Source organism: Syngnathoides biaculeatus, chromosome 23 (genome assembly GCF_019802595.1).
Source record: "Syngnathoides biaculeatus isolate LvHL_M chromosome 23, ASM1980259v1, whole genome shotgun sequence".
NCBI lineage: Eukaryota > Metazoa > Chordata > Actinopteri > Syngnathiformes > Syngnathidae > Syngnathoides > Syngnathoides biaculeatus.
In genome coordinates this window covers 12198274-12208142 of record NC_084662.1, presented here as the reverse complement: position 1 = coordinate 12208142, position 9869 = coordinate 12198274, and the positions used below count along the sequence as shown (strand labels likewise).

At 41.6% G+C, this 9869-nt stretch overlaps 1 protein-coding gene across 2 annotated transcripts; it reads left to right on the top strand.

Annotated features, from left to right (window-relative positions):
• The first annotated feature begins 970 nt into the window (after window positions 1-970).
• aida (axin interactor, dorsalization associated) lies at window positions 971-9782 on the top strand. 2 transcript variants are annotated; one of them, XM_061811793.1, is made up of 11 exons: window positions 971-1394; window positions 1936-2002; window positions 2085-2138; window positions 3270-3324; window positions 3412-3475; window positions 4403-4503; window positions 4662-4670; window positions 4889-5011; window positions 5104-5226; window positions 5651-5768; window positions 6913-9782. In XM_061811793.1, exons 1-11 carry the CDS (start codon window positions 1288-1290, stop codon window positions 7010-7012), a joined length of 921 nt encoding a protein of 306 aa, XP_061667777.1. In that variant the 5' UTR covers window positions 971-1287; the 3' UTR covers window positions 7013-9782. The 2 variants fall into 2 exon arrangements, with proteins under 2 accessions (XP_061667777.1, XP_061667778.1); XM_061811794.1 differs by lacking the exon at window positions 4662-4670.
• The last annotated feature ends 87 nt before the right edge of the window (window positions 9783-9869 follow it).

Genomic DNA, 9869 nt, shown 5'->3' with positions numbered 1-9869 from the left:
TTGACACTGCATAATAAAGGTTTCAATCTATAGTTTTAATGGCTCAATTTTTATGTAGCATGGCTACATTGATTTTATGTTGGATTGTCACGTCGATGCAATTTACGAATACAATGTAAAAGCAATGTTGTTTCAGCGTTATAAGACAACGTTGATTCTAAGTTAGAATGTGTCGCAATTTACAAATTCAATGTTAAAACAACGAATTTTCGACATTGGACCTGGACGTTTCAATGTAAAATCCACATCTTGTGCATGCTGGGATGGTTTTTTTTAATATATTGATGAAATCATAATGTAAATCAGGGGTGTCTAACTCATTTTTGTCGTGGGCCACATTGTAGTTACAGTTTCCCTCAGAGGGGCTGTTATGAATGTGAAACCATGAAAATGTTTCACCTCATCATATTCACAAATGAAATTTATGAGCTAGTTTTGTCGTCACAAATCAAGGGTCGTAGGTTTTTGAACTATTACTGTTATTTGGGCACAGAATATTGCTTGACGTCTAGCAATTTACAAATACAATGTTAAAACAACGAAATTTCGACGTTGGACATGGATGTCGTTTCAACGTAAAATCCATGTCTTGTGCCTCCTGGGAACTTGCGCTACAGAAATTTGGCTGTGATTTTCTATAGAATTTCTGCAGAACAAAATAATTTCTATAGAAATTCTATAAGACTTGGGTCCTGAACTTCAATAGTTGTTTAGAAATTCTTTAAAAATGTTTGATAGAAAATTTTTAGCAGGGTATACTGCGACTCATACTGATGAAAAATGAAATGATGGATAGTAATAATACTATTATTACTGATAAAAATGACGAAAGAAATAATAATACATGACGTTGTATCAATTACTGTCAAGTACTGTACTGTGTTGATTTCTTCCACTTCCACTCAAACAAACAAGAGTTCCGCCCGCCGCCCCACCCGGGCAACCCCGCGGTTAAAAACGAGCCCACCCGTAGCACCAGGCGGGACTTCCGGTAAGTTCTCCTCCTCGCGGACGGGACTTCAGTGAAGGCTGGCGAGCAGGCAAGAAAGGGTTTGGTCCGTTCCGGTAGCGGTCTCGTTGTCACCGGTCGGTGTGTGTGCGTCAGCCCGGCTCCGGACTGCTGCAAGACCTTCCCGGGCGGCGGAGGCGCCTTAACGCGGAAGCAGCCCCGTAAAAAGCCCTCCTTCCACCCACCCAACCAACCCTACATTCATCCCCGTAGATGAACGTCGTCCTCGGCTATGCTTCCCTGAGAGCGCCCGCCGGTGTGGTACCCGCCCTGCCAAAATGTCCGATGTCAACAAGACTCTGCAGAAATGGCACGCCAGTTTCAGAAAAGGCACGGACTTTGACTCGTGGGGGCAGTTGGTGGAGGCGATAGACGAGTACCAAATGTAAGTGGTGTGTCTTGCCTCTCACATGCATGCATGCATCCCCCCCCCTCCCCTTCTCCCCCTCCATAGGTGGGAGTCAACCGAGAGCGCACACAAGTTGGCCACCGAGCTGTCACTCAGACAATCGGGAACATTTCAATGAATCCTTCCCGCACATGTCGTGATGTGGCAATTTTCGCTCTACTGTCTTTCTCCGCTTGTGTTGCGTTGCGTTGCTCTGTGCAGAAATCCACCAACAATATTCCTCGGAGTATTGAGAAATATCAGCCACACCCTCTCATTGTTATGGGTGGGTTTCCTGTGGTCTAAGAGGAAATACTTGACAATAAAAAAAAGACCCATCCCGTAGGGGAAAAAAAGAAAATAAATCATACAATTTTTTTTCCCACCCAAGTGAGCGTAAAATTGCAGGAATGCAGAAATTGTAAAGGTTTGAGATGGTGACGCATTTCTCTCTGAACACCAGGGGGCGGAAAAGTGCGCCGAACATAGTGTTACTTTTTTTCCATCATTTAAAAAAATATATATTTTTAATCTCTAGTCTTGCGAGGCAGCTGCAAAAAGAAGCGCAGTCGTCAAACTCAACAGACTTCACGGAAGAGCAGAAGGTACATATTTTTGTGGTTATTGTAAACAAAAATGAGTCACATTTTTATCATCGATTTAACATTGTTTCTTTTTCCATTTTAGAAACATTTAGGGAAGATTGCAACATGCCTGGAGTTGAGGAGTGTCAGTTTGCAGGTTTGTGCGATATGCATAACAATAACACCCGCGATGTTTGGAGCCATGTAGGGAGTGTCGGGAAAGTTCTAGAATGTAACACATGTAACATAAACCTGACTGTAAAATGCATTACCTTACCGGTAATTTATGATATTATAAATGGCACCCTATTATGAAAAAATGCCCAAGGTTTTATTCCATTTTGGAATAAGGCTGTAATATTAAAAAATTTAAAAAAAAAAAGTGAAGCGCTGCGTAAATTCCAGATTCATGGTAATGCTTCCCCCGCCGAAATATGAAAGGATTGAGTCAATTTTCAATATTTCTCTTTGTAAATGAGTTCCATTATTTTACATTAATGTGACCGTTGTCACTGTTATTATATGATGCAATGTTTACCAAAGCATTGTCCTGTCATCAAATAAATGCATACTATACTCTGCAGATGTAATTACAGCAAGCAACTGTATAATGTTACGGAGTACAGAATCCATCCATCTATGTTCTTAGCCGCTTATCCTCACAAGGGTTGTGGGAGTGCCCATCCCAGCTGTCAACGGGGAGGAGGCGCGTACACCCTGAACTGGTTGCCAGCCAATTGCAGGGCACATAGAGACGAACATCCGCACTCACAATCGCACCTTGGGGCAATTAAGAGTGCCCAGTTAATCCATCCATCCATCCATTTTCTCCGCCGCTTATCCTCACAAGGGTCACGCCTATCCCATCTGTCAATGGGCAGGAGACGGGGTACACCCTGAACTGGTCGCCAGCCAATCGCAGGGCACATGGAGACAAACAGTCGCACTCTCAATCCCACCTAGGGGCAATTTAGAGCATCCAATTCATGTTGCATGTTTTTGGGGTGTGGGAGGAAACCGGAGTGCCCAGAGAAAACCCACGCAGGCACCGGGAGAACATGCTAACTCCACACAGGCGCGGCCCGGGATCGAACCCGGGTCCTCAGAACTGTGAGGCCTCACCTCCTCACAGATTTCCAAACGGTTCCAAACTCTGACTGGGGTGTCCACCCCTCCCCCTTCACAAAGAAAAAAAAAAAAAAAAAGAATCTTCTTCTGACTGTATTCATGTGGATGTGTGTATAAATATGACGGTACATCGTATATTTGTTTGTAATTGTGTGTTCAGTGCACGCAGTCGACAGAGGAGTTCAAATTGGAAGACTTAAAGAAACTGGAAGGCAGTGAGTCTTTTCGCGCCGTGCGTTTTGCAGTTTACTGACGCTCGTCATTATTCTAACAAATGTCTACCGTGTCTTTTTCCACTGTAGTCATCAAGAACTTATTGACGTACAACAAAGAATTCCCATTCGATGTCCAGCCGGTGCCCTTAAGGTAATAAAAATCTTTCTGTATACTTCTTGTTTGCGTCACAGAGTACTCTGTGAATACCGCTGGTACCGTAATTTCCGGCCTATAAGCCGCGACTTTTTTCCACACGCTTTCAACGCTGCGGCTAATGCGGTGATGGTATTAATTTGTGCATTTTTTCTAACGCCCACAAGGGGGCACTCTAGCGGAACAGGTCAGAGTGAGACCAGTGGACTATATGTGCCGAGGAAGTGAGTTTTACCGGCCTATTTTTTTTTTTTTTTTAACCGGCCCTGTTAGCTCTGTGCTAACATGTTACTGCTGCGTCTCATTGATTTTTACCTGTGTGTGTGTGTGTGTGTGTGTGTGTGTGTGTGTGTGTGTGTGTGTGTGTGTGTGTATATATATATATATATATATATATATATATATATATATATATATATATTTTTTTTTTTAATGGCTCTGTTAGTGCTGTGCTACCGTTTTGCTACTGTGTCGCTGCCGTGGCTGTTTTTTTTAAACCGGTGTGTTATTTATTTATTTTTAACCAGCTAAGCTAAGGTATTAAAACTTGGAAAAAACTTTCTGTGTATCATCTTTCTTTGTAAATATCTTGTGTTTCAATGTGGGTACTTGTAGGTTTTACACGGCTGCGGCCTATGTATGTACCAAATGGTATTTCCTTTACAAATGTACTTGGTGAGGCTTATAACCCACGTGTGTTAGCCCGGTGCTAGCGTGAGCGCGGCGCCAGCGTTAAACTCTTTCTGTGTACCGAGGCTTATAACCAGGTGCGCTAAAGCTAGCACCGCATCAAAATGTTGAAAGCGCGTGAAAAATAAGTTGCAGCTCGTAGGCTGGAAATTACGGCATTTTTTTTTTTTTGGGTGGGTGAAAATGACTTGTCTCGCTGATTTTCTGCCCCCCCCCCCCCAACATCCTCATCAGAAAAATCCTCGCTCCCGGTGAAGAGGAGAACTTGGCGCTGGAGGAAGAAGACGCCGCCGCCGTCGCCGGTTCCACGGAAGCGTTCCCCCCGAGGGCTCCCGGTACTTTTAAAGCAAAACAACACCCCCCACCCCCCCTTGCCTGGCCGGTCGTGTTGCAGTGTCGCCTTTTGATGTGGCCGTTTGTGTTTTCTGTCCCGTCCCCGTTGGCGTTTTGCATGGCTTCGCCACTCATTCTCGCCCGCCCGCTTTATTCCCAGCCTCGCAAGGTAGGACCTTATCATCAAAGTCTCTTTGTTCTGTCATTGTGTGCATGGCTGATGTATTATTATTATTTTTTTGTTTTTCTATATTTTCACTGGAAACACAAATATAGAGTAAATGTTTGACTTTGGTCACCATATTTCCGGAAATCAACAAATGCCATTAATGCACAATGGGAAATATTTTTTGTGACTTGGAATTGTGACACCGTTGTCCTCCGTAGGTACCTTGTTGCCACGGTTACCGTCCGAACCCGGAATGACGCTGCTCACGATAAGAATCGAAAAAATTGGTCTGAAAGACGCCGGGCAGTGCATCGACCCGTACATGACCATAAGCGTCAAAGGTGCTGAAAACACAATTGACAGCGTTTCCGTCGCTGCGTTTGATCCTCATCGCGAAATATTTGGCGCGCCGTCTCTGTTTCGATGCGCGCAGATTCGAACGGGGTGGATCTGAACCCGGTGCAGGACACCCCCGTGGCCACCAAAAAGGAAGACATCTACATTCACTTCAGCATGGATGTGGAGATCCAAAGACATGTGGAGAAACTACCTAAAGGTAACAAAATGGGGGCAAAATGTTTTAAACCACAGGTGTCAAACTCGAGGCCCGGGGGCCATATCTGGCCCGCCACATGAGTTTATGTGGCCCCCCAAAGGCAAATCTAGTTTTTCGACTTCCATAGTTTTTGTGAAAATCTGGACCATAATTTCCAATTTTCATACTCCATAAAAGATAACGTGATATTACAAGCATTTTTGAATGACCAATGACCAGTTTGAGTCAGTCCTTTATTCTACCTGTACACCGACTGAAGTAGAGTGTGTGAGCACTATTCCCCGGGCCGCAAACAGAAGTAATTGCTCACCGCCAGCCACATTTCCAGAGATGGTCGCCTAAAATTATGACAACTCAATAAAGTGGAGCTTGACATGCAATTGCGACGAGTGAAGTGTTGAAAATGTCAACGTGTCATCCGCAGGGGCAGCAATTTTCTTTGAATTCAAGCACTACAAACCCAAGAAGAGGTTCACCAGCACAAAATGTTTTGCCTTCTTGGAAATGGACGAGATCAAGCCCGGGCCCATCGTGATTGAGCTGTAAGTCACCGCCACGGTCAACCCTCTAGAGTTGGTCGCATGTTGAAAAATTATTCTCATGATGTAACACTTTATATTTTGGAAGAGAGGATTATGAACATACCGAAATTCCCGGCCTATAGAGCGCACCTGCTTATAAACCTCGGTACACAGAAAGAGGTTAACGCTAATGCGGCGCTATCGTTAGGCCGGTGCTATCGTTAGCCCGGTGCTACCGTTAAACTCTTTCTGTGTACCGAGGCTTATAACCAGGTGTGCTAACGCTAGCACCGCATCACCCTATAAACCGCAGGGTTGAAAGCTTATGAAAAACGTTGCGGCTAGTGTTAGCGTGCGCTAGCGTTAGCCCGGTGCTAGCGTTAGCGCGGCACCAGCGTTAAACTCTTTCTGTGTACCGAGGCTTATAACCAGGTGCACTAACGCTAGTGCCGCATCACCACATACACCACAGGGTTGAAAGCGTGTGGAAAAAAAGTTGCGGCTAGCGTTAGCGCGGCGCTAGCATTAAACTCTTTCCGTGTACCTAGGCTTATAACCAGGTGCAAGTCGCGGCTTGTAGGCCAGAGATTTTGGTGATTAAATCCATCCCCTGGTAAAAAAATGTCTATAAAAATTCAATAGAAACCTATAGAATTGCCACAGAACAACTTAGTCTATAGATCTTTGGTTGTGACTTTCTATAGAACAAAATATTCATACATCCACTTTCTTAGCCGCTTATCCTCACAAGGGTCGCAGGGAGTGCTGGAGCCTATCCCAGCTGTCAACGGGCCGGCGGCGGAGGAACACCCTGAACTTGTTGCCCGCCAATCGCAGGCCACATAGAGACAAACAACAGTCGCACTCACAATCACACCTACGGGCGATTTTGAGCGCAATTATCGAACCCGGGACCTCAGAACTGTGAGGCCAACACTTTCCAGCTCCACCACCGTGCCGCCCCGACATAATAACACCCGGTGAAATCCCACACAAGCATAGGGAGAACGTGCCAACTCCAACTGAGATTTGAACGCAGAACCGCAAACGTGCTCACCGCTATTCCCATAATCAACAATCACTTTCAACGCGGCTGTTCATAAATGAAGTGAGAAAATATTGTCATTTTTTTTTTTTTTTGGGGGGGGGGGGGGGGCATTTCCAGGTACAAGAAGCCCACCGACTTCAAGAGGAAGAAACTGCAACTTCTCACAAAGAAGCCCCTTTACCTTCATCTTCATCAAACCTTGCACAAGGACAGCTAAGGCGCTCCACGAGGCAGCCGATCACACACACACAAAATATAGCACCAGTAAATCATATTTTTTTTTTCTCTGTGACTATATTAACAGAGTCGAGGGAACTGAGCCACCAGTTGGTCGCGTCCACGCATTTCTTTCCTTTATTATTATTATTATTATTATTTTTTTAAACTGCATTCAGAGTTATTCGCAGGACATATTTCACGCAGCAACAGCGCGCCGGGTCGGACTCCCCGCCACGTTGTGTCAATATGAGGTGCTCGATCGTCTCTGTTTGCACTTGTTGGACCTTGAGACAAAAGTGTGCAAAATATGCTGCCGAAAATAAAAAGATGACGTCACGTGTAGCAAATATTAAACCGGGATGCTTACTGAATCTTTTAAAATGCCCACGCTAACAACAAAAAAGTCCACGTGGAGACATTTTGGTGCTTGTTCACGTCTTTTCCGATATTTGTTATTGTTCCATTTCAAATGGAAAATAATTCCAATAATGTAAGAGAACATGGGTGTGCAGAATTTATTTTTTTTAATCTCACCAGCTCTTAAAATTAATTCATGAATCAATATAAAATCTGCCCCTTCACCCAATTGCTAACAGCAACAATATGTAGAATTTTGCAATACATTTTTTTTAAATGGTAGTTGAACTAAAAAAAAAAAAAGCTTCACCACGTAATCAATCATATTGCTGCAAAGAAAATTTTAATTAATTAAAATGATCTGCACACCTCCTTGTTCAAACTGCTGCTTCAAGTGCAATAAATATTCAAATTATTACAAATGAAAATACAGCATGAACTAATAATGATAAATAGTAACTCCTCAAAAAATATGTAAATAATATTCCCGTTTCAAGCTCCACCCCTTCACCGAATTTTACATTTATAAAGTGAGTAATAATTTAAAATGACTAACGAGAATATATAATTACATTGCAAAAAATGATTGCCCCAGCTCACATACATTCATTGTGAGCATAAGCAGTATAGAAAGAGGATGGTTTTTATTAATACTTTGTTTCAAGCCTCCTCCAAATGTGATAAATATTAGTTTTGAATCCATAAATAAAAGGCCTAAAATGAATCAAAATTTAAAATATAAAGCACAGGTGTCAAACTCAAGGCCCGGGGGCCTGATCTAGCCCAGCACATGATTTTATGTGGCCCGCGAAGCCGCATCTAGAGTGTGAATTTCCACAATTCTTGTAAAAATCTGGAGCAAAATTTCAAATTGTCATATATCATAAATGATAAGGTTGAGATATTACAAATATTTTTGTGTTACCAAACTTGAACACCTGAAAAAAAACATTACCTTTGATTTCTAATTCCAAAACTAGTTCATAAATTGATGTAAATATGATGAGATGATTACATATTTTTGTTCCAGTCATAACGGCCCTCTGAGGGGAACCGGATCAACAATGTGGCCTGGGAGAAAAATGAGTTTGACACCCCTGATATAAGGGATGAAAAATATGTAATTAAAATGACCTTTTTGCACATTAATGAGTATAAATGATTTTGTCATCAAATCAAGAAGTAATTGAAGTGTGGACAGCACAGCTTTCATTATTACACAAAAAATATCAATTATTTAGGAATTACAGCCATTTTATGCAGTATTTCCAAAACTATTTGGACAATTGACCGGCTGAAGGCAGATCAAACATATTTGATATGTTATTAAATTTAAATCAATCTGGCAGCTATGTGACACGAGCTCCCCATATGAACATAAATAAAATCAATTTGAACGACTTTTTGGATGACGCGGTGCCATTGTCCACTCTTTGCGTCTTTCACCTTCCTCCTCACGTCAGGTGACACCGGGAGAGTAATATTAAATATATTTGCGTTAACTTACGTCGCACCTGATTTGAATGTCACATTTTTATGCACAAGATTGTGTTTCGCAACCTCACACTCAGTCCCGACGGATGCAAACGAGTTTTGGAATCTGACATTTTCCCCGGCAAACCTTTTTTTTTTTTCCTCCATCATTTAATATTATGGTTTTCATTAATTTTGATTGCAATACTTGATTTTTTTTTTTTTTTTTTAAGATGTTATTTTTGTAAGGTCCAGGACTATAAATGAACTGTTACGACACACTAACTGATGAAAATGCAGTAATTGTATGCGTGGAAGTGCGACGTGGATGCCTGGATTGATAAGACTGACAAGCGAAGATGATCAATACATTCCTTTCTAATAAAAGAATAAAAAAAAGTTTGTGAATTTATTTGCATTTTGTCCATTTGAATATACACAGATCTTGGATAAAATATTCAAATATACAGTATGTACATAATGATTAAATATTTCCGAATGGAGGGTGAGCTGGGCATGTATTTTAAAATGGTTGATTTTGATAATTTCAACTATTTTAGCAAATTTTGTGTACCGTCAGTCACAGCGTTCTTCAAAAAGTTGTATTTGAAAAACTGTAAAATAATTTTTTGTAGGGAAACTGTTCTTAGCACATGTCAGTCAGATCAATTTTTGCATTCTTTATTATTAAAAAGATTTCTACCAACATAGCAAAATAAGTTATACATCTGCCCATCAAATTACATATTTGCTTTACAGTCAGCTCCAGAGGAAACTATTTGGGGGGGAAAAAAAAATTAAAAACACGACTTGAAATGATCGTGAAACGCTAATGGCTAAACCTCTCTTATTCCCGCTTTTAAAAAATTTCCACAGGAAATGACATTGAAAAATCTTAAAAAAAAAAAAAAAAAACATGACTATTTATAGTTTTAAAATGCAAATCCTCTGACATACAATGAATTATTGCACACAAAAAAAAATGCTCAAAAAAATAAAAGTGGCAACCTTTTCAGCTCGAAACC

Coding starts and splice junctions, on each gene's coding strand:
- aida (XM_061811793.1), top strand. CDS start 1,288: ATGTCCGATGTCAACAAGACTCTGCAGAAATGGCACGCCAGTTTCAGA. Junction 3,325..3,411: donor CTTAAAGAAACTGGAAGGCA/GTGAGTCTTTTC, acceptor TTTCCACTGTAG/TCATCAAGAACTTATTGACG. Junction 5,012..5,103: donor CATGACCATAAGCGTCAAAG/GTGCTGAAAACA, acceptor CGATGCGCGCAG/ATTCGAACGGGGTGGATCTG.